The 22,665-nt window shown below is 43.8% G+C and overlaps 3 protein-coding genes across 12 annotated transcripts in view; 1 reads left to right on the forward strand and 2 right to left on the reverse strand.

Moving 5' to 3' along the window:
- Positions 1-355: 355 nt before the first annotated feature.
- On the reverse strand, positions 356-9,701 carry tespa1 (thymocyte expressed, positive selection associated 1). 6 transcript variants are annotated; one of them, XM_061784161.1, is made up of 9 exons: positions 7,939-9,701; positions 6,436-6,538; positions 6,204-6,246; positions 4,181-4,221; positions 3,401-3,440; positions 3,234-3,284; positions 2,864-2,951; positions 2,743-2,785; positions 356-2,049 (listed from the first exon to the last, which is right to left on the reverse strand). In XM_061784161.1, exons 1-9 carry the CDS (start codon positions 8,092-8,094, stop codon positions 1,298-1,300), a joined length of 1,317 nt encoding a protein of 438 aa, XP_061640145.1. In that variant the 5' UTR covers positions 8,095-9,701; the 3' UTR covers positions 356-1,297. The 6 variants fall into 6 exon arrangements, with proteins under 6 accessions (XP_061640145.1, XP_061640143.1, XP_061640147.1 ...); XM_061784159.1 differs by having other exon boundaries at positions 359-2,049; positions 2,743-2,951; XM_061784163.1 differs by having other exon boundaries at positions 359-2,049; positions 2,743-2,951; positions 4,181-4,324.
- A 904-nt stretch (positions 9,702-10,605) lies between these two features.
- sp1 (sp1 transcription factor) lies at positions 10,606-22,174 on the forward strand. 3 transcript variants are annotated; one of them, XM_061784156.1, is made up of 6 exons: positions 10,606-10,736; positions 11,276-11,343; positions 12,595-13,957; positions 17,143-17,284; positions 17,368-17,561; positions 20,532-22,174. In XM_061784156.1, the coding sequence occupies exons 1-6, from the start codon at positions 10,730-10,732 to the stop codon at positions 20,825-20,827; spliced, it is 2,070 nt and encodes a 689-aa protein (XP_061640140.1). In that variant the 5' UTR covers positions 10,606-10,729; the 3' UTR covers positions 20,828-22,174. The 3 variants fall into 3 exon arrangements, with proteins under 3 accessions (XP_061640140.1, XP_061640141.1, XP_061640142.1); XM_061784157.1 differs by having other exon boundaries at positions 10,607-10,736; positions 17,371-17,561; XM_061784158.1 differs by having other exon boundaries at positions 10,692-10,812.
- The window catches only part of LOC133483243 (cell division cycle-associated protein 7-like), an 11,190-nt gene continuing 6,016 nt past the window's right edge, over positions 17,492-22,665 (reverse strand). For 2 of the 3 annotated variants that reach the window (XM_061784169.1, XM_061784170.1), the window contains exons 7-8: positions 22,598-22,665; positions 17,492-17,616 (exon numbers count right to left, since the gene is read on the reverse strand). The exon at positions 22,598-22,665 is cut by the window's right edge and continues 69 nt beyond it. In XM_061784169.1, coding sequence (XP_061640153.1) covers positions 17,517-17,616; positions 22,598-22,665 — 168 coding nt within the window. In that variant the 3' untranslated portion in view covers positions 17,492-17,516. Of the gene's footprint in view, positions 17,617-22,159; positions 22,330-22,597 lie in introns of those variants that run through there. The other variant, XM_061784171.1, reaches the window with a different exon arrangement.

Raw genomic sequence — 22,665 nt, forward strand, 5'->3', positions numbered from 1 at the left:
AAAAATTACCCCCCCCCCCCCCAAATTTCAAAGACAATTTAATGTGTACAGTACTTTTTACTTTGTTTAAAATAAAATTACAAATATTTTACCTGTAGACTCTTACAACAGTTGTTGTACTATGTTAAACTCTTTCACAAATTCTGCAACAAATGTTTTGTTAAAACAACTTTAATGTTTAATGTGTACTAGTTCAATTGTTTCAAAAACTGTCCCGTAATTTTATTTGAGTGGAATCACCTGTCAAATCTCATCAGGAGCATTCTTGCAGTTGTTTTTCTTTCCAAATGTCCTCATTTGCGTTAAGTCATTTGTTGTGTTCGTCCCGGCCAACCTCACCTATACAGACCAGGACACAAGCAGTCAGACTGTAGAACTTAACCTTTTGTGTGTGTGAATAATCAGTGTTGCCACCGTTACCTTGAAAAAAAGTAGTTACTTTACTGATTACTTGCTTTTGAAAGTAACTAAATTGGAAAAAAAGTAACTTTGTAGTTACTTTCAGCAGCTGTCAAGTGGCAGGAATATCACTTATCCACCGTTACAAAAAAAAAAAAAAAAAGCATTAGCTTAACCGTACTCGTTGGTAATATACGGCACACAAGTTACAGAATGATTTCATCAACATGAAAAAAATAACTTAAATATGAGTGCAGTTGAAGCCACATTAAATTAGCAACTTAGACTTGACATGCCAAATAGCCACCGAAATAGAAACAAGCACACCATTCTCAGAAGAAGAAGAAGAATCACCTTTATTGTCATGAACATGCATGCATGCACATGAAATTTCTTCTCTGCATTTTACCCATCACAGTGAACACGTACACATGTTAGTGGAACACACTGGAGCAGGGGGCAGCTGAAGCGCCCGGGGAGCATTTCGGGACATCAGTGTCTTGCTCAAGGACACCACAGCCGTGAGACTCTTAACAGATAGATAGAGAGAGTGTGAATGTTTGTTTGTATACATGTACCATGCAATTTGCTGGCAGACCCATGCAGGTTGTACCCGACTTCTCTCGCCAAAGGTCAGCTGGGCTAGGCTGACCCGCAGCCTTAGGATGTGGTATTGAAAAAAAAAATGGAAGGATGTCCCCAGTGATTTACTGACAACTAGTCCAGAGTGGATGCCACTTCTCTCACCAAAACTCAGCTGGTATAGGCTCCTGCTCACCTGTGACCCTCATCAAGACAAGCGGACTGATCTCCATGAAATGTGGTGTAAGGTTGGGCCATCATTAGATCGTGTAGTAGAGTGTACAATGTGTGTGCACGTTATTGTGGTTTTGCACCACTAAAAACTCTTAAAAGGTTTACAGACCTCCAAATCTAAGGAGATCTCCTTATTGCAGTTTTTGAGGTAGTCGATGCACCTTGGAGGCTTCACAGTGAGGCTATCTGAATGTTGACCCTCATCTGAAGACACTGCAGGGGTTTGGACCGGAAGTGGTCTGGATGCAGACTCAGAGGTCATTGACCTGTTTTGAACACCAAGGCTTGACTCATCTTTGGCGTCTATCTTCAAAAAGACGTGATGCAAGGTGTTGGCTCGGTGAACACGCTCGACTATCTCTGGACTGATTACCTCATAGGTTACCCGGGCAAGAGGTTTCAAATTATCGCCTATTGAGTCGCTATGATTTTGCTTGGGATGAGTTTTTACTACCATTTGTGATGCAATCCTGTTGTCTTCTTCGCTTCTATGCGTTTGTCTTCCGTCCACCGAATCCAGTGTCTTGGTAGTCTGGAGCTGCTGAGGAATTGGATCGCCAACATCAGACAGGCTGGACTTTCTCCTGGGTGAGGTGTAGAGGCACATCATGGAGACGGTGTCCTTCAGCCTCTCGGCGGGAGAGCGCGGCTCGCTCCTCACGCTGCTCCTCGGGTTTCTCCTAACGTTGCTCCCCAGGCTCACGGCGGGCGACGACACGGTGAAAGTGAACTGCGGTGACCTGAGTTTGCGAAGGGGGGTCCGCGACACGTGCGAGTACAGCGAGCAGAACGCGTTGGCCATTGCAGTCAGCGCTTGGACTTGTCTGAAACGACCTGTGGGAAAGACAACAAGGATGCGTGTCAACAAGCTCATGATCACACATCCCATTATAATATAGTAGATAGGGAAAAAGGGTCAAATGCACAAAATACACAGTCTGTAAACGATATATAACATATGAACATAAAGGATGTAAATAGTAAAACAGAAAGTAAACATTAAAATAGCAAGGTGAATAAAATGGACTAGGTGCTAGGTTGTATTGCACTGTTGATATAGTGAATTGTTGTTGCTGCTACATACTGCACATATGTGACTAGTAGTCACATAAATTGAAAATGAAAAAGTCAGCTGGCATTAAAGACTCTAAATTCATATATGGATGGCCAGATGGGTGGCGTGATGAGACGTTAACCACTGTGTCGTAATGTAATGAGCGGCCAGACTATACGCTCTACGACTGGTTCTGTTATCGTCACACTGTTGTTGCCCTCGTGAAGTGAAATCAAACTTAAAGAAAAAATAAAGAAATCACTTGCAGCCTTCATCCTTTCGATGCTTTCTGGGATGAAGTCTCGAAAGATTTATCGACATTATGCACGTATGCGTTTTGTTTGACTTTTGAGGCAAACACACTCCAAATTGTACCACTTTTGGGGAAGTTTCACTCGAGCGGAGTCAAGTGAAGGTGGCCGGGAGCAACACAGGCCAACCCGTGACATTGACCATCTATTGCAGGGTCTTACTTGCTATGCACAGGCTGGGGTCTTCCTCACGTATCCGTCTGACCTGCGAGTCCAGGAAGAGGCGAAAGTTGATACCCTGAGCTTGAGAGGGGAAGGAGAGAAAGCGACGGGGGATGCGCACACTGAACTGTGGGTCATCGCAGCCGAAACCCAACTGCCACAAGATCTCTTCAGCATCCTCCGAGCGCAACTGGAGCACTTCTGGAACACTGAAGTGAGAGAAAGGAGGGGTCGCTTATCAACATAGAGGGATAAAATCATACTTGAATGTACACTGACAGGCCACAACATTAGGCACAAGGCTAGGAAAGAAGTACCTGTATTCATTGAACAAAATGTTCATTGTTGTGGCTGTAACTTGCAGGGGTGTATAACTCCACGAGCCACAATACTTAACATACTGCATTGTTAAAGGGGAGTGAAAATTCATACAGAATTCATCCAAATACCATAAATCTAAATATGCTCAGACTAATAGTTTGGGTAATTACTTGCTGACGAGGCCACTGTTTCTCTCCTTGCTGGCAGGATGCATTGCAAGTCTTCAGAATCGGCATGGAATGAAAGCAAATGACAAGTTGAGTACCTGGCAGGCGAGCACGATGACTGATTCAGTTCAATAAGAAAATTCTTTGCCAAGTATAACGGCTTCACTCACCCCGCTTTGGACATAACATCTCCACCATTTAACGTTGAATCTGAAATGTATTTTAGAATGCAGAAAGGGAAGGAATGTCAATGTGCGTCGGGGAGATAAGTGCCTGTGCACATGCGTGCGTGTCACTGCAACAGTTAGCATGTGACATGCAACTCATACAGTGGGCTTTTGTTTTTTTTGTTTTTTTAGATATCTACAGTTGGAGAGTATCACTCCGAAGCATTGGCTTTTTTTTTAACTGTCATTAAAGCAAAATTACTCATCTTTTTTTGTGTTGAGCAACAGAGCCCACTGGTGGCACAAGTTGTAATTATAGGACAATTGAGGGGTTAATTTCCTATAGGTGCCACAAGATGGCAGAAAAGGACTACCTTTGGTCTGAATGAAGCTCTCAACTCATTCAAATTGTTTGCTTGGCACCAAGATGCAACGAGAGGGAGCCAAGGCAATACTTGTTTTTGTTTGTTTCTGTTCTGCCGAGTACATAAACAGCAAATAGGTGAGTGCCAGATAACTTCCATGAAATAAAATCTGCGAGTAGGCAAATTGACAAATGCCGAATGGTGAATATGAGGGTGTTCACTATGTAGTATGTGTGTATCACTCAAAGCATTCAAAATCAAGCAAAACCTTGCTTGGACACTGAAAATTAGTCTATAAAATGGTGACTTGAGTGCCTGAAAATAAACATTCTTTACTGCTACTTTGAGCAAGCGAAACAGTGAGCATTATTGGATGTCACTGGATGGTGTACAGGTTAATGGAAGTGTCTGTACATACCCAAACCCCTAAGACTGCTGTTTTGCGGGCAAGCCTCCAACCTGCAACACACATCCACATCTTGGCTCATTGGCGTGACGCATACGCAGTACACACGCATTCAGTTAGTATTGCTCAATGTTTCTTATGAAGGCGTGCCTGCGTCTGCACAGAAAGATGACCTCATCAGATCTACTTTTGAATGACGCCTGCCCGTTTCCTCGTGTGTCGATCACCTTCAAGGTCAACATGTTCACAACTACTTTTGACTGCTCGAACAGCTCCTCGTCTTTAAGTTTGAACATCATTTCTTTATGTATTTAAAGACGTCAACGAGGGTCAGTGCGCTGACCTCCTTCCTCTATGCACTTTCACAACAGGATGAAGTTATGAGTTACGAGGGTTATGAGGGGCAGGGATATTTCTGGTAACTTACCAGAAACGTTCCATGCTTGAGGGATTTTGTAAATATTCAATCAGTTTTTGTGGGAAATCATGAGACTACTCTTGCTGCCTTTCCTTTACATTTGCATATATCGTATTCCAATATTCATGTCCAGTTGCTAAATACATAACTGCTCCCTATTCTTTCTGCCTTTCGTTCACTTTTACATCTGCATATGTAGTATTTATTTTCCATGTACAGTTGTGACAAAATGAGGCTATTCTTACTGCATATACAGCATGGTGTATAGAGCAAGAGAGAGAGAGAGAGAGAGACACACACACACACACACACACACGCACACGCACACACACACACACTGATGGTGTAGTGGTACACTCGCCTGACTTTGGTGTGGGCAGCGTGGGTTCAGCTCCCAGTCAGTGACAGTGCGAATGTGCCCTGTGACTGACTGGCGACCAGTATTCATAATCAAGTAAAAATAAACAACTGAGATAATGTGGTTGGACAAGTGTGCACACCCTCTTCTAACTGGGCATGTGGCTATGTTCAGACTTCAGAATTAACCAATCCCATCCATCCATCCATCCATTTTCTGAGCCGCTTCTCCTCACCAGGGTCGCGGGCGTGCTGGAGCCTATCCCAGCTGTCATCGGGCAGGAGGCGGGGTACACCCTGAACTGGTTGCCAGCCAATTGCAGGGCACATAGGAACAAACAACCATTCGCACTCACAGTCATGCCTACGGGTAATTTAGAGTCTCCAATTCATGCATGTTTTTGGGATGTGGGAGGAAACCGGAGTGCCCGGAGAAAACCCACGCAGGCACGGGGAGAACATGCAAACTCCACACAGGCGGGGCCGGGGATTGAACCCGGGTCCTCAGAACTGTGAGGCCGACCCTCTAACCAGTCGGCCACCGTGCCGCCCAATCCCATTCAAACTTATGTTAAATGGGAGTCAGCACACACCTGCCACTATTTAATGTGTCTCTGATTAACCCCAATGTTGTGTTTGCACTAAACATACCTTTTAGAATTATGGCCGTAAGTTCGACCCACAACACAATTTCCCCCGCGTGTGTTAGAGATTTGATTTAAAAAAAAAGCTTTCAAAATTTCACATGAACTTTTACACATAGAGTAAATAAAATGTATACGTGTACAGTTCATATTTACATTGCTGCATATAGGATTTATCCATTCATGTATAGATAATTCAATTAAAAAGGAATTCAGCTATTTACATGAAATCTGATTTCAATCTGATTGCTTTAGGCAAGATTGCCACTACATTCATCCCATATTTTAAGATTTCCAGTTTATTATGTGTAAACTGTGTACATTTTCAATTTTTCATGTAGTCCTGTTATTCCAATACATTTTCGTTGATTTCAAGTGAAGGCATCAAAACCCTACTTGTATTTTAGCTCATAACGAGCACTTGAATTCAACAGATGAGTTACATAAAAGATATTTTAAGAGCCCATTGTATGAAAATCTAAATTATGGCGATATTCCACTGCACCATTCTGGAACATTTGACCTCAGAGGCTTTCTATAGGTTTCCATAACTTGACATGTAAGGGCTTTCTGAAGAAAACAAATATACAGTCGAAAAAAAAGGGAGTTGACTCACGCGCAGTTCTGGAGCAACAACTCAGTCTTTTGTGTGAAGCATCCTATGGAAATCACACACACACACACACACACACACGATGTATTAATGTATCTGGGGATTTAGGTTTGTACTGCACGGTAGAGGCACCTTTATAGATTTAATAGCACCGTCCATCACACTGACCGTCTGCAAAAACATCATCACCATCATCCGTTACAGATTCCGAGAGGGAGCTACGGAGAGGACCTACTTCGTCCAAGTCGGACCGCTGTCGGCCTCCGCTGGCCCACGTTCGCCTCCTGGCAATGGAGGACGAGCTTTCCATCACTGGAGGCAGAGCAGTTGTTGACAACCTTATAAACAGAACAGCAGCCTAAGATTATTTGTAGTTAGAGTGCTTCATAGACCATCCTGCCCAAAGAAGTGCATTAATGTGGACCCTTATTTGCTGGGAGTTTTACCGTTTTGAACAGTATTCATAATCAGAATTTTGGGTATGAAACATTCGCTATGGTACAGAAGCGTATCGCGTTCCCACATGAAACAGACTCTATTAGCTAAGGAACAGGAAGTTTAGCTGCCTCATGCGCTAGACACGTCTACTCCGTAAACAAATACAGTGCAGCTCAACCTCTGACGAGTGAATGGCAAGGCTAGCTATATGCTTTTAGCCGTACGTCCAGCCATGTATCCCTGCCTTTTGAATAGCGCTTGTCCTCATTATGGATGTGGGTGAGCTGGAGCCTATCCCAGCTGACTTTGAGTCAGAAGTGGTCCACCCCGGACTGGTTGCCGGCCAATTGCGAGACACATATAGATAAACAACCATTCACGGTCACTTTTACATTTGACCGTCTTCGATGAATCTAACATGGATGTTTTTTGGAAAATGGGAGGAAGCCTGAGTAATTCACACATGCAAACACCTCACAAGAAGGCTTGGGCTGAGGTTTGAACCCACAACCTCAGAACTGTGAGGCACATGTGCAAACCACGAGGACACCGTGCTGCATGGCGATACATCAAACTTGGTCAAATTGTTACTGTTGCACTCATCTGCATCATTTCATAGAATACAAACAATTGATGTTGCAATTCCCTAAAAGAAAAGATTTAAGCTGTTATTTTTTTTTTGTAAACATTTGTTTATTTGACAATCTTTCACTTATTGGAGAATGTATTGCTCACAGTTTTTTATGTTTCAATTTAAAATGTTATTAAATCTGCTCCTGTTTACACAAAAGAAAGCGATGCATTTTGTTCTCTTAATGTAGCGAATGTGAACTGAGCCGCGACCTTAAACCCAAGGTACGTACCTAACTGTTATTTCTGGCGTACTGACACGCCCGTAGTATTTATGTATGCACTATACGTGGCTGAAATGAAAAGTTATAGAACCCTTTAGAATACAACCAGAAAACACAAGGACAAACACTGCTTCTACAGGCTGCAACGGTTACATATTTAGCGTGATTTGCTCATTCACACACTTCAAATTACATAAAATATGGAACTCTAAATAGTGACATTGTTAACCCCTGTATCTGCCCTACCTACTTTGAACAAGTGCATTAAAATAAGAGTTTTTGCACAGTACTGATCAATTCATGTGGGGTATCCATTGTAAAATGACTGCTCAAATCTTTCAAATTCAAAGACTTTGAGGTGAAAAATCATCATCACCTTACTTACAGACAGGTTTCAGTTTCAGGTATATGTTCGCTCATTTCCTGGTGGGTCAAACTGAGCTCACCTGAAGGTTATTTGCAATCTTAGCCCAGCTCGCACGCTGCATGCTCCGGACGCTTCCGCTTCTCTTAAAAAAAAAAAAATCATCAGTCCACAAGTCACAAATCACTTTGAATAGACGGAGAAGGGAAGTGACTGTAAGCATCTCAAACTGAAACATCGCGTGGGACGCTCACCACCGCACATCCTGCAGAGATAACAAAGTGACACGTACATTATCTGGAGAGGCTCAGAGTCAATATTTATCTAATAACAACACAAAAACACATACCAATTCAAATAACATACATCATAATCACCAGAGGTGGATTATTAAACGCATTAATGTGTGCAGGTTGCCACAAATGCGCTTTGCTGATCGAACTTGGCTTGCTCTGACCAACCAATCAGAGGAAGGCAAAATGCTGACATTATTGTGAGGCAAATTTTTGAATCTAAGTGGATAAAGAAACAGCCTCATTTATAATATAGTTGAAGTTACATCAAACAGTACTACTCATTCTGAAGGCTCTGGGCAGATTACACTGGCATGGGCATGGCAACACAGAGAGGCTGAAATCTGATTGGAAAAAAAAAACTACAATGCACATACATGCACTGGAAGCAATGTAGCCGAGAAACTCCAAAGAGAATATATTGCTGGGAATAAATTAATACAATTCAATGGAACAAATGGGGCGCCAGTAATTCATCTGTAAGGACTTGGACTTTGGAACTGGAAGGTCACGGTTCATTCCCTGCTGTGGACAAAATGTAAAAATGGCAACTGCAGTAGCTGTTGCAGAGATGCTAATCTGCTTCCTGGCTGTTGTTGAGGTGCTCTTGAGCAAGGCATTGTCCCCAATCTTAAGAGGTGCAGCACTTTTTGCTCCCTCTTTCACTTCTCTCCTTGCAAGCCGGCATGTGTATGATTTGTTTTTCCAGTTTGGACAGTTTCACGTAGGGGTGTACTCACTTTTGTTGCCAGCAGTTTAGAAACTAATGGTTTGCTACTTTGAGGGGACAGTATGTTTACAATGTTATAAAAGCTGTACATTGATTATTTAACAATGTAAAAAAAAGTGTCATTTCTTCAGTTTTTTTTTTTTTTTTTTTTTAATATTGTGTTTGTCTGGACACAGAGTCTGTAAACTAAAGCTGATTTGATTATTGACCAACCGTGAAAATGATAAAGCACATTGAGTTAGTTACCTTGTGTATGAAATGCGCTGTATAAATAAATTTGCCGTGCCAATCAACGTATCGCGATATTACTGGTTTGGCAGCGCCAAAATATCGCGATGGTATATTTTCGTGAGTTCCTGTGGGACTCTTGCGCCTATAGCCGGTGACGGTGTACAGTAATGGCTTTTGTTTATGTGAGCACATGTGCTGCTCCACTGACAGCCCCCTTGCACGCCGGAATCATTCAAAAACCCTCCCACATGAGGGCCGTTCCCTGGTTCCCTTCCCCCTGTGCTGCTCAGGCTTGTCGTCGCTCTTCCGCCATTGCCGCCCCCAGCCCGCCTCCGTACTCTTACCCAGCCCACAGGGTGCCACCAAGGGAGTGGCTAGCGGCCACGGAGGCAAGACTGAAAATAACCAGCCCGCCTTCCACAGTCCACACCCGCCCAAGTCCATGTTTCCAAACACTTATCTACCCTTCGCTGTTTATCCGTGAAAAGCCGACAAAATTGGGGGGAGGGGGAAATCTATATGTATTAAGTATGACCAATTAACATGGCGCCTTTTACGAAACGGAAAAACGAAAACCCACGTCTATCTTACTCAAGACGTGCAACCTAGTATGATTGAACCCGCCCTCTTTTCCACTAGTAGCCAATCAAATTAGCGAGATTAGAATTGTTGGCGGAAACAACCAGATTTAACAAGTGCCATTGGCGTAAAAGGCAATCCTTCACAATAGTGGTGCGCTTCTTTTCCACAAAAACTACAGTTAGTGCTTCATCTGTAAAAGAGCGTATTTATATTCAGCGTTTCTAAATCAATACACTAAAATTACAGCAGGTCGTAAAACATACATTTTGCCACAGAATATTGCCAATAGGATGTCTCGAATATTAGTGCAACAAACCGCGTTACAGATATGTGTGTAAACAAGTAACCGTAGAAGTACTGATTCAACTTCTTAAGAAAAGGTAAACTCAGGTACAGACTCTGAAATATACCTAAGTACTGAAATAAAAATGAATTTTCACCGTTAATTATATAAAATACCAGTTTCGGTAAATTGGCACAACGAAAATATTATTCTGCACAAAAAATAGTTTCCCTCTTTTATTAACTTGCAATTAACTGGTGTTGTCGACAGCAACATCAAACTATTTTCATAAAATAATTCTCCTCCCTCTCATTGCTCTCCCTGTTTTCTTGTGCCTTATAACGCCTCGAAATGTCAATCAATTATCAACAGCAGCTGACTCGCTGTAAGAGGTTGAAAAAAAAGTAATGGGACAAAGTAATGAGTACAAAGTACAGAAATCTGTTTATTTTAATTGTAGGAAGTAAAAGTAAAATGTCGTCATAAAAAAATTCATAATACTCCAGTAAAATACAGACACGTGAAACATATACTTAAGTATGCAATTGTTTGTATATGGTTGTTTTCCACCACTGGGAAAAGGTACGCGTGTCGCTCTCAATGGAGGCTAACCAGGCTTTCACCGTATCCCAAATCAAGCGCACCCTCTCCGGTCTCCTTCATAGGGGGGAGGGAGGGGGGCGACAAGTTTGTGTGAAGTTGTGAAAAGTTGTCAACTAGAAAAAGAAGAGAAACTCCTCCCGTCTTGAACATTATGAGCAGTAAGTCAATTTTTTCCCAAGCCGAAAGTCTCCTCGCGGGGAAACGTTTAGCCGCCAGATAGACACCGGTTTGAAAGTACGGCCGCTTAAAAAGTTTTATGCTGTATTTAAAAAACAAAAATGTAGTTTGGCTTTTTTGCGGCTTCCATGTCTCTGCTGTGTAACAGAACTACTTAACTACCCGTTGTCGCGTATTGTGCTAACGATATTTCTTCCACTCTCTTCAAAGGTTATCAACTTTTTTTTCTTTTTTTTTAGCCCGAGGAGTGTGGCACTAGTTTGTGCGCATTGATCTCTGGGTGAATGCTCTACTTTTTCTGTGTAGTGAAGTTCACTTTGGCGATGCTAATTCGCTAGCTAGTTAGCACTTGTGGCATGTAATTTGGCTTCTTAATATATATCACGTACGGTTTTAACCGTGTGTTTTGGGTTAAATGGAACATGGTTCGGTGCCACGTCGTTGCCGCTTTAATGACACTCACACGACGGAGCGAAAAGTCTATAGTGATCTTTAAAGAAAAAAAAATCTTCTTCCGCAGATCAGCAGCAGGGTGAAATGGCCGCGGTAGAGAGCGGCGGAGGCTTCGGTCAAAAGAGAAACTCACAAGTAGGTCAACCAAATATTATCTGAGGTTATTCTTGTGTTATTGGTTCTTGTTGTGTGTGGATTTTCAATGTTTCGGGGTGTGTTGTTTTTCTCCGCGGAGCACATGTCACTGGGTGGGACGTGGGCAGGTAAAGTTCGCCCACAAACGGGGTGTTGCCGGCAAACCCCCTCGCTGGCGGTGCCTCTCGCTCGGCCCATTCGACTGGCATCGGAGGAGGAGGGGGGTGGCTACCGGAGCCGTGTGAGTTTATAGGGCCGCATTTTTAAAGTAGGTGGGATTGGGGGGGGGGGGGGGGAGGCGAGGCGAGGTCGCCTGCCGTTGCTGCGGTGGTAGTGGGAGGGAGAGCTGGGAAAAATGCGGGCCCTCCCCCATCGCCCACCCTCGCCCTCCCCTCCGGCCCACTCAAACGGTGGCTCGTTTGACAACATTTGCTGAAATACCAATTTAAAGGTGTAATAATTATATTTTATGATTACAAATTATAATAATTAAAATTATCTGATTTCAAATTTACTGCATTTAAATTTTAATTATTAATCTAATCTGACGTGTCGATTTTAACCTAATAATACATCGTTAGCTTAATGGCATAATTGCCCAAGTCATTTTTGAACATATTCAGGGATAAAAAAACCACAACAAATTTAACAAACAAGAAGAGGCCAGTTGCCACGATTCAACATTTGCAGATTACCATGACCTGGATATGTCTGAAAGCTACACAGAAATAAAGGAAATACAGGCAATGCCCCTCCAAACTAATGGCCAAAGCATGCAAATCAGGAGCACAATGTCAGTGGGCATTGAAGCATGAAATCATGATGCTCAAACTGTTTAATTCTTTACATTCTACTTAATTATGCTATGACTGTTTTTTGTGTGGAAAGAACAATAGTGTAGAGTGCTAGTTTTCTCATTAAAACAATATATATATATATTTTTTTGAGAGGCTGGAATGGATTAATAGCATTTCCATTCATTTAAATGGTGAAAGATAATTTGAGAGATGAATGTTTTGAGTTACGAGCAGGGTCATTGAACAAATTTACCTCATCGGTCAAGGCACCACTGTACAATTGTGTGTGACTTTTGGGTCATGTTTTTCTAACATTTTGGTTGGACTACAAATTGTATAACTTCCCACTGTATTAATATTGACACTTGACAGCCACCCATTTGCACAGCTTTATGTTCTAAGTCTTACCTTTTAATTTATGTGTTTATTTTGTATATTTTCCTCCCCTATTCAGGACTCTCAGCAGCCATCTCCACTGGCCTTACTGGCAGCCACTTGCAGTCGCATTGACACACCGGGTGAGAACGACTCTCCCGTCGAGCAGCAGCAACAGCAGCTGGACATGAGTCAAGGTGTCTTCACCTCCAACGCCAATGGCTGGCAAGTTGTCCCCATCAGCGTGCAGGCGTCGTCGTGCGGCAACACTGTCACCACCGATTCCGTGGGTGTGCAGAGTGGCAGCGAGGCCGGCAAGGGGAGAGGGGTGTTGTCCCCGTCGACCTCGGTGGCTGTGAGCGCTCAGCAGCAGCAGTATGTCGTCGCCCAGGCGCCGGCACTGCAGAGCCCACAGGTGCTCACCGCCATCCCCGGCGTGATGCCCAACATCCAGTATCAGGTCATTCCTCAGTTCCAGACGGTCGATGGTCAGCCGCTGCAGTTTGCCCACAGCCAGCAAGATTCCGCCGTGACTGCCGCGGCTGCTTCTGGACACCAGTTCCAGATCGTGTCCTCTGCCAACGGCCAACAGATCATAGCCGCCAACAGAGGAGCCGGGGCGGGGAACATCATCGCCATGCCCGGCCTCATTCAGGGCCCCATTCCACTCCAGAATATCACCCTGGGCAATGGTGTGTTGCAAAACCAGCCGCAGTTCCTGGCAAATATGCCAGTGTCGCTCAATGGGAACATCACGCTGTTGCCCATCAGCACCGGAGCGAGCGCTACAGCAGCGGACGGCGACGCGAGCGGTAGCCAGCTCGTACAGCAGCCCACATCTTCCAGTGGCGGCGCGAGTTACATGACCAGCGTGTCCACCGTCACCACGCCGACCTCCTCCTCGTATGGCATGGTGCAGAGCAGTAATGGAGCCGTGGCGGCGACGTACCAACAGAGCGCTTCTCTGGGTGTCCCCATACAGCCGGACACCAGAGAGCAGCAGCAGCAACAACAGCAGCAGCAGCAGCAGCAGCAGATCCTCATCCAGCCCCAGCAGGTCCTTCAAGGGGCGACGCCCCTCCAAACCATTCAGGCCGGTACCATCACAGCGGCGGGCGGTCAGGTATTTGCCACCCCGACTCTTAGCCAGGAAAGCCTCCAGAACCTCCAAATCATGCCAAACACCAGCCCCATCCTGTTACGCACGGTCGGGCCCAACGGCCAGGTCAGCTGGCAGACCCTGCAGATCCAGAGTCCGGCGGGGACGCAGATCACGCTGGCCCCGGTGGGCCAGACTCAGGGAGCCCCCGCCGCCGGAGGAGTATCGGTCAACACCGTCCAGATCCCCGGACTCCAGACCATCAATCTCAACACGCTTGGAGGCTCGGGCCTCCAGATGCACCAGCTCCAGAGTGTTCCCATCACCCTCACCAGCACAGCAGGTCAGTCACGGGCATCACCTCTATCCTATCTATCCTCTGTTATTTGCTGAAAAACTCAGCAATATGCTCCTATTGCTTTTGCACCATCTTGTGGCATGTCAGCGCCAAGAAACGAAGTTCATGTGAAGGAATGCTTTGTCGGAATCCTGTGGCATCTAAAGGCGAATATAAACCGATTTTCGCTATTGGCTCTAGTGCTCAGTCTCTTGCGCTGTACACCTAAACACAACTAACTGTGACCGTAAGACTATAGGGGTGTCCTCGGTTTAAAACGGTCTAGACGTACAAGGTTTTGAGGATATATAAAGCCTGAAATATACTAGTTTTTGCCATAAGACTACGTAGTCAGTTATATACTATGGCACATTCCAACTACGTACAAATTCGAGTTACGTTATCGCTGTAAGATCAGATCTTTGTTCTAAACTGAGGACTCCCTTTACAGTGGACCATCCTAATTCCAACACAGAAAAGGGCGTCTTATTTACAGTTTCATGGAGAAAATATGTCTCCAAAGTATTTAAAAATAATATTTTCAGCATCAGAATACCTTGGAGCCCTTCAGCTCTGTGAGCATCTCCAGAATTAACTCCTAGTGTTTAGATTTTTCCTGATGCTACCAGTCATGGCACAGAGCAGTGCAGATTATGACTATATAACCGGAAATGGAAGGCGTGTCTCTGTCCTCGCTGCTTAAGGGCCTAGCTCACTGGCGAAGATTTCGTCGAGACTGACCAGTCGCTGCGACTCTGGAACCAGGGAGAACAAAATATTGCTTGCGCTGTTTCCAGAATGATGTCTGGGACATGTCTCCACACAAGGAAGCCGCTGATATAGCCCTATATACTGTATATAATATATATTATTTAAATAAATATGTAAAATATATTGTGTGTGTGTTTTAAAAAGTTAATATTGATTGATTGCCTACAGAAAGCGAGACTTCAGTTTCCACATGTAATTTATGAATGCAGACGCACAGCTTAATAACCGCTCGCAATTCAAACGAAACCACTTACATTTTTTAACGTACGGGCTGGGCAGTTACCGCAATTTCTCGTGTATAATGCGCACCCATGTATAATACACACCCCCAAAGTTGACCTCAAAATTCTGGAAAATCCTTCTACCCATCGATATTGCATTTTTACAATGCATGATGTCGCTTCTACCCATATGATCAAAATTAAGTATTAGTTATTTGTTAGGTTTTTTTTAGCTTTTATTCTACAGCTGTTAAGATTTTTTTTACACTTATATGACAGTGAAGAATGCTTACGTGTTACCTAAAACACAATTTAAAAAAAAAATAAAAAATTTGAATATAAAGATGGCAACAGTTTGACCTGAGAGAAGATTACTTCCACTGACATTTCTTCCTGCAAATGACTTGGCCACATTGCTTGACAATAAAAAAAAAATACTACTTTGTTGACAGAATTGAGTGAAAGTAGTGCTGCTGAGTAAACGTGCAAAGCAAACATGTCAAGCACATCCAAAAAGTTTTCTCTTCCCAACGCAAACAGTCTCCTATCTGTGTTTGATCTCCCATGTGCGGTATTTGTTTGTGTGCACATGACATCACCGGCAGAACCAGTTGAACTGCCTCAGCGTGTGTCGTCATCAAGCTCAACCACAACTTCTGTGGAGGACCAGGAAGGGTGTAACTTGACGCCTCCCACCGCTGTGTTGCAAACATAACTCCCGTTAGGTTTCTAAAAATTTATCATATAAATGCAGCCATTGTTTCCCTCCAAAATTCTGTTCAGAGCCAACAAATGTGCTGTTTAGAGATTTTTTAATTAATTTATTTTTTAAATATTTGTGTGAATTTCCCAGACAATATGCATGAATCTTACATGGAGGTGCTTTTACTATGATATACAGGTGCGCTCTCTTAAAAAAATATATCGTCGAAAAGTTCAATTATTTCAGTAGTTCAGTTCAAAAAGTGAAACATTTAGTTATTAAACACAAGGGACAATACTTTTCAAAAGGCGAATCTCTAATTTCTATATTAAAAAAAATATGTTTGTTTGTTGTGTAATATTTCTTGGTGAATTTTGAGTTTTCATTAGCTGTAAGAGAATCATCAAAACGATAACAAAAATAAAATTATCAAGTATTTTACTGTGAAGTTAATCTATCAGAGTGGCACTTTTAAATTGAACTATTGATGTATATTACATTTTCTGTGATATTTATATTTACTGAGAAGAACCTATGTGTTAAATTTGGTGCCACTCTGAATGACTGTGGCCTTGGGAGCGGCCTGCCTTCTCCTGCATGCAACACCAGTCGCATTTGCTATCGATAGGAGTGAAAATGATGCGTCAAGAAGTTGGAGTCTTGGAGGGAGCCCTCACTTTGTGACAGTCCTGACATACATTTCAAGGTTACAAATGGCACGCAGCCACAGCCGTAACTTCCTGTGTTGTCATTGTCTGTTTTACTATATTAATGGCCTCGATGCGGTTTTCATACAAATATTGACGAGAATTATGACATTACCCCTGCGTTGGTGATGGACTAAGGCACCTTCAGACATCAGTGGGGGACACTATACGACTTTGTAACATGTTAAACGATTTTTAAAATGTGAGCACCAGCATGGTGCCACAGCGCTTCCGGACTGCTGGAAAATGCCAAGTAGAAGAAGAAAGTAGTAAGAAGTTAGGCTAACTGTTATCTTATGTGTTAATTACATTACGGGTTGCAAACGCTTAACTTTGTAATTTTTATTGTGGTCAATCATGAACATTACAGAAAATTGATGGATGGACTTGTGAAACACGTTATACAAACTCAATAAACCCAATTGCCCCTCTTTTTGGCCGGCAACAGCACTAGCTACTTTTTTGGCTATCATTCCGTTTTCATGCTACAATCACGGAGTCTGGTCAGCCCAATTACACACGTAAGGATTTGCCATCATTAATATTGAACGGGTTTAATATTTGCAATAGTCAGCTCTGACTGTTTTCCTAGCAGAATGCGGAAGTAAAAAAAACAACAATCATGAGATCCCACACCATTAGGATAATCCCTCAGGATAATCTTTTAATCGGTTAAGGTGTCAAAAAATAGGTGTGTATGTGTACAACACTCTAGATAAATAACTATATTGGTTGTTATATATTAAAGTGTTATAAATGTGGATCGTTATTTGCGTAAACACTCTGCAGGAGAGCAAACGTTGCAGACCGGCACAGAGAGTTTGGATGACAGCACGGCCCTCGACGACGAGGACATCAGCCCACCGTCGCAGGGACGCCGCAACCGCAGAGAGGCCTGCACCTGCCCTTTCTGCAAGGATGGAGAAGCACGGTCCGTCATGGTCACATCGTGACCTCAACCTAAACAAGGCAGACCGCCAAGCTAACATTGTGTGTCTGTGTGCCTCGAAAAAGCAGCGACCCAACCAAAAAGAAGCAGCATATCTGCCACATGTCAGGATGCGGCAAGATCTACGGCAAAACGTCACACCTCAGGGCCCACCTGCGCTGGCACACGGGCGAGCGGCCCTTCGTCTGCACCTGGGCCTTCTGCGGCAAGCGCTTCACGCGCTCAGATGAACTCCAGCGTCACAAGAGGACACACACGGGTAAGGAGGAGGATGCAACGCGTCCATTTTGGCCATTCGTTTACATGGCAACGGCCTGAAAAAGTCCAAAGACAGGTCTCAAAATGCATGTTTCTTTAAAACAGAGGCATGTGTAGTAGTTATTTAAATATATATCGCAAAACATTAAGTAATATTATACTGCACTATCGGGTTCTAAAGTGGGGTTTCGGGCCAGGGTTAAGGTTTCCTAGTAGGGTCCAAGTCAGAATTAGGAGTTGAAAGTACAAACCCCAATTCCAATGAAGTTGGAATGTTGTGTAAAACGTGAATAAAAACAGAATGCAATGATTAGCAAATCCATTTCAATGCAAGCACACGCAACAAGTTAAAAGAACACAAGTGAATTAGTACATGACTGCATACGTCAGCCAGGAGGGGGAGGCTATCGCTAAAGTATATTAACCCTATAATGTTAACCCTCCATCCATTTTCCTCTGCATATCCGAGGTCGGGTCGCGGGGGCAGCAGCCTCAGCAGGGAAGCTCAGACTTCCTTCTCCCCAGCCACTTCCTCCAGCTCTTCCGAGAGGATCCCAAGGTGTTCCCAGGCCAGCCGAAAGACATAGTCTCTCCAGCTTGTCCTGGGTCGTCCCCGGGGTCTCCTCCTGGTGGTACGTGCCCGGAACACCTCACCGCGGAGGCGTCTGGGAGGCATCCTAATCAGATGCCCGAGCCACATCATCTGGCTCCTCTCAAGGCGGAGGAGCACTGACTCTACTCTGAGCCCCTCCCGGATGACCGAGCTTCTCACCCTATCTCTAAGGGAGAGCCCGGACACCCTGCGGAGGAAACAAATTTCGGCCGCATATATCCGGGATATTGTTCTTTCGGTCACGACCCACAGCTCGTGACAATAGGTGACGGTAGGAACGTAGATCGACCAGTAAATCGAGAGCTTCGCTTTTCGGCCTTCTTTACCACAACGAACCGATACAAAGTCCGCATCACTGCAGACGCTGCACCGATCCACCTGTCGATCTCCTTCTGACAGGGGATTCTGCCAGACGTTCCCAGGAGACCTTCACAGTACGTTTGGGCCTGCCAGGTTGGACTGGCATCTTCCCCCACCATCGGCGGCAACTCACCACCATGTGGTGATCAGTTGACAGCTCCGCCCCTCTCTTCATCCAAGTGTCCAAGACATGCAGCCGCAAGTCCGATGACACGACCACAAAGTCGATCATCGAACTACGACCTAGGGTGTCCTGGTGCCAAGTGCACGTGTGGCCACCCTTATGCTTGAACATGGTGTTCGTTATGGACAATCCGTGGTGAGCACAGTCCAATAACAGGACACCACTAGGGTTCTGATCGGGGGGACAGTTCTTCCCAATCATGCCCCTCCAAGTCTCACTGTCATTGCCCACGTGAGCATTGAAGTCCCCCAGCAGAACGATGGAGTCCCCAGCGGGAGCGCTTTCCAGCACCCCCTCCGAGGACTCCAAAAAGGGCGGGTACTCTGAACTGCTGCTTGGTGCATAGGCACAAACAACAGTCAGGACCTGTCCCCACCATGCGAAGCAGGAGGGAGGCTACCCTCTCGTCCACCGGGGTGAACCCCAATGTACAGGCGGCGAGCCGGGGGGCAATAAGTATACCCACACCTGCTCGGCGCCTCTCACCGCGGGCAACTCCAGAGTGGAAGAGAGTCCAACCCATCTCGAGAGTACTGGTACCAGAGCCCAAGCTGTGCGTGGAAGTGAGCCCGACTTTATCTAGTCGGAACTTCTCGACCTCGCACACCAGCTCGGGCTCCTTCCCTCCCAGAAAGGTGACGTTTCACGTCCCGAGGGCCAGCTTCCGGTCACCGCCCAGCTCACAATGCATCCGACCCCTATGGACAAAATATTTAATGTTCGACCTGATAAAAGTGCTTTTTTGTTGTTGCAAATACTCACTCACTTTGAAGTTGATGTCTGCCTCACATTTCAAAGAAGCTGGGACAGGGGCATGTTTACTTACCACTGTGTTACATCACCTTTCCTTTTAACAACACTCAATAAGCATTTGGAACCTGAGGACATTAATTGCTGTCCCAGTTTGCAGGCATCAAATTCAATATGAGAGGATATTTGCAAACAACAACAAAAAACAACTTTCATCAGTTTTACCATTCAATATATTGTCTTTGTAGTGTATTCAATTGAATATAGGTTGAAGAGGATTTGCAGATCATTTTCTGTTTTTATTTACGTTTTCTACAACATCCCAACTTCATTGGAATTGGGGTTTGTAGGTTTTCTGGGCTGGGTGACATGGCCTAAAATTCCTTCACTGGAACTATGTATCAAGGTATAAACTCAATGTTAAAAATTATAAAGTATTTCTGAATGGGTTATATCAATAACAACAAAAAATGGTCAACATTTGTTGTGAAGATCATACAACTCGAAATGAAAATTTATCACTCTAGGGTTGTAACAATAACGAAAAAAATGTCAACATTTGTTGTGAAGATCATACAACTCAAAATGAAAATGTATCACTCTACAGTGCAAAGAAACACATAACATTGTTCATAGGGTTAACATGATAGGATTAATATACTTTAGCGATTGCCTCCCCCTCCTGGCTGACGTATGCAGTCATGTACTGATGCACTTCTGTTTTTTTAACTTGTTGCATGTGCTTTCTGTGTAGCTTCTCTGACAATTTACCCGCTAATTTGATGTCCATAGTTGGTTAATCTTGGCAAGGCGAGGATTAGTGACTTTGATGAGCAGCTCTGCACCCTGGAAGGGCAGTGTTTAGCTGTACTACCTATATGAAGATCTTTAAAATAGCAACATATATTTTATCTTTAAAAAAAACATTTCTTCAGATAATGTCCAACATTGAGCCCATATCACCCACTCTTAGCGCTCATATTTAGTGAATGAGAGGTCTTAAAATCAGGATAGATGCCCTGATAACTACATGCCGATGCATGTCTTTATTGCCCTCCTTCTAGGTGAGAAAAGGTTTGCCTGTCCAGACTGCCCCAAGCGCTTCATGCGGAGCGACCACCTCTCCAAACACATCAAAACACACTTCAACAAGAAGGGGGTGCTCCCCAGCAACACCGGGGCCGCAGCGTCCGAAACCCCTCCCGCCGCCCACTCCCCAGAGGGCGAGGCCTTGTCGGCCGGCGACCAGCACTCCATCGTCACCATGGAGACCCTGTCCCCGGAGAGCATAGCTCGGCTAGCCAGCAGCGGGATCAACATGGTGCAGGTGGACCTGAATCACATCAACGGCAACTACTAAGAGGCGCACGCCACGTTCAGGGACCGCAGACACTGATCAAACAGGATTATGCATTTAGATTTAAAAGTTGGATTGCCTATTTGTTTGCAGAAATCTTCACGCCCCCACGACTTCAATTATCTCTGTAATGGGACTGCAATAAAATAACCGAAATTGTAAGTCGTCTTGCCATAATAATGTCCTATAAACGTAATACAACACAAGCCATTACCATGTTCAGCATGATGGAAAGCACAACTTTAAAAAAAACTTTTATACATCATAAACGTAGCTCAGAAAATTATAGCGTAGGGTTCCCCAAACTTGGTCAGCTAGAGACCCTCGGTACTAAAATGGCATAACGGCAACATATACTGTACATATATAAACGTTATGACCCACATTACCTTGGTTCGGGTAGCCCTACTCATGTTGCGTATCATGACGAATTCATGTGATTTTCTTTTGTGTTTTTCCTTCGTTTCCTGAATGCACCACACACCCGATTGCTATCAAGACTACATCCAATTCATCCTTAATCCCTAACGGAGCATGTCTACCCCCCTCTTGTCCTTTGGGAGAACTGGATTTTACACGCCATCCTGACTATGGTAACAGTGGACTGTTGAGAATGTCAGCCATTTGCGCAAAAGAGTACTATAATCTTGAGAGTAACTATTTAATGTGTAGGTACAAAGCCAAGCCAAGTGCTGATTCATTACATTTCATTGCAAGCAAAAAACCCAACAGATCTGTGTGCGTGTGTGTATATACAAATATATATTTACTAAAAAAAAAAATTAATTTCCACCAATCTTATCCTAGGGCAGGATGGTCCTTGTTGTTTGTAAGAGGTTGCCTTCTTAGTTGTCCACCTCGTATACAATCATGTTATGAGTTTTGTTGCTGTATGTAGATTGAGCGACTGATTCATTTGTATATGGTCGTGATGTTCCAAGAACTTTATTCCCCCCCCCTACACCAGCTGACACTTTGCCTTGTGGAGTTACTTTTATTTGATTTGTGGAATATTTTTGTTCAAAGCTGTACAGCGCAAAATGCTCAAACCAAAGGTCCAGGCACAAATAAGTGAAAACAAGGAGTGGTCATGTCTTTTTGTTGAATTGTAATTGGCTCGAGACCACAGGTTCTCGCTGAAGTTGCTCAGTGTATTAAAAATGTCCATTTTTGAATGACTCTTGTCACCACCGTGAAATTGTCTTTACTTCACTATGTGTCTGTTAGGCATTTATTTTTTTTGTAAACTACAGACAAGTGCTATTTACCTGTCTTCCCCCTGCCTGTTTTAAATAAGGGATTTTATATCGTATACTACTGCTAACATCTGGATTAAAACCTTAAATAATTCTCTTGCTTTTTTTTAACATTATATTTGCATCCTACTCAATAACTCAACCATAAAAGAAAAAACTTTATTTGCTCAATAGAAAAAAAAACCATCACATTCATATTAACCTCACATCGCTACGTCGTCACCCTCACTCTTCAGTTTGCTGTGGAGACTGAAAGATGAGATGTGTTATACATTTTATACTCACTAAACTCAATATAGGGGGTCCTTGATAAACAATGCAGTTCTGGGCAATAAATAAAATTAAAAAAAAGCTAATTAAAAACAGTAGTAAAAGAATGTGACTACATATTCTGACGCTGTTCAGCAAACTAAATTATTGCATGCCATTCAAAACCAATTAACCATAAAAAACATTGAATGTCTGGACCATCGTGAACTGAGGACCCCCTGTATTGTCCACTGTCGCTGACAGATACCTGCTGAGGTAGGAGTGGACATCCGCGAAGCCGTGGTACTGCGCGAGGGGAAAAAGGATGCCTGTGGG

Source organism: Phyllopteryx taeniolatus, chromosome 9, assembly GCF_024500385.1.
Source record: "Phyllopteryx taeniolatus isolate TA_2022b chromosome 9, UOR_Ptae_1.2, whole genome shotgun sequence".
Classification (NCBI taxonomy): domain Eukaryota; kingdom Metazoa; phylum Chordata; class Actinopteri; order Syngnathiformes; family Syngnathidae; genus Phyllopteryx; species Phyllopteryx taeniolatus.